This window comes from Alligator sinensis, unplaced genomic scaffold (assembly GCF_000455745.1).
Source record: "Alligator sinensis unplaced genomic scaffold, ASM45574v1 scaffold1667_1, whole genome shotgun sequence".
NCBI lineage: Eukaryota > Metazoa > Chordata > Crocodylia > Alligatoridae > Alligator > Alligator sinensis.
In genome coordinates this window covers 445,927-446,466 of record NW_005842504.1, presented here as the reverse complement: position 1 = coordinate 446,466, position 540 = coordinate 445,927, and the positions used below count along the sequence as shown (strand labels likewise).

At 75.9% G+C, this 540-nt stretch overlaps 1 protein-coding gene across 1 annotated transcript in view; it reads right to left on the bottom strand.

The window, feature by feature from the left end:
* Positions 1-540, bottom strand: part of LOC102373748 (periaxin) — a 10,059-nt gene that overhangs the window by 5,203 nt on the left and 4,316 nt on the right. Inside the window, exon 6 of the mRNA XM_025213056.1 lies at positions 5-536. Coding sequence (XP_025068841.1) covers positions 5-536 — 532 coding nt within the window. The remainder of the gene's footprint in view (positions 1-4; positions 537-540) is intronic.

Genomic DNA, 540 nt, shown 5'->3' with positions numbered 1-540 from the left:
GGGCCCGCCAGCTCCACGCGGGGCAGCTTGACCCGGCCCAGGCGCGCGCCGTCGGGGAGGCCCGGCCCCTCGCCCTTGGAGAAGCCCAGCTTGGGCAGCCGCAGCCGGGCGCCCTTGTCCGCGTCGCCCTCCAGCCCGTTCACCTCGGCCGCGGCCTTGGCCTTGGCGAGCGACAGCCCGAAGCCAGGCGTCAGCTTGAGCCGCAGCCCCTTGGCCCGGCCGTCCCCGGCGTCGGCGTCCCCTTCCAGGAGGCCCGAGGCCGCCTCGGCCTCCTTGGCCTTGCCCAGCGCGAACGTGCCCTTCCTGCCCTTGACCTTGGCGTCCTTGTCCCCCTCCTGCACCCCCTTGGTCAGGGCCAGCCCAAACTTGGGCAGCTTCACTTTCGCCCTCCTGCCCGCCTCCCCGTCTGCGGCGTCTCCCTTCCCCGCGGCTCCGGGCGCCGTCTGCACCGCAGCGCCCGGGGCCGACAGCTCCAGCTCGGGCACCTGGAACCGGGCGCCCTTGGCCTCCGTCTCGGCCCCTCCACCGCCCCGACCCCCC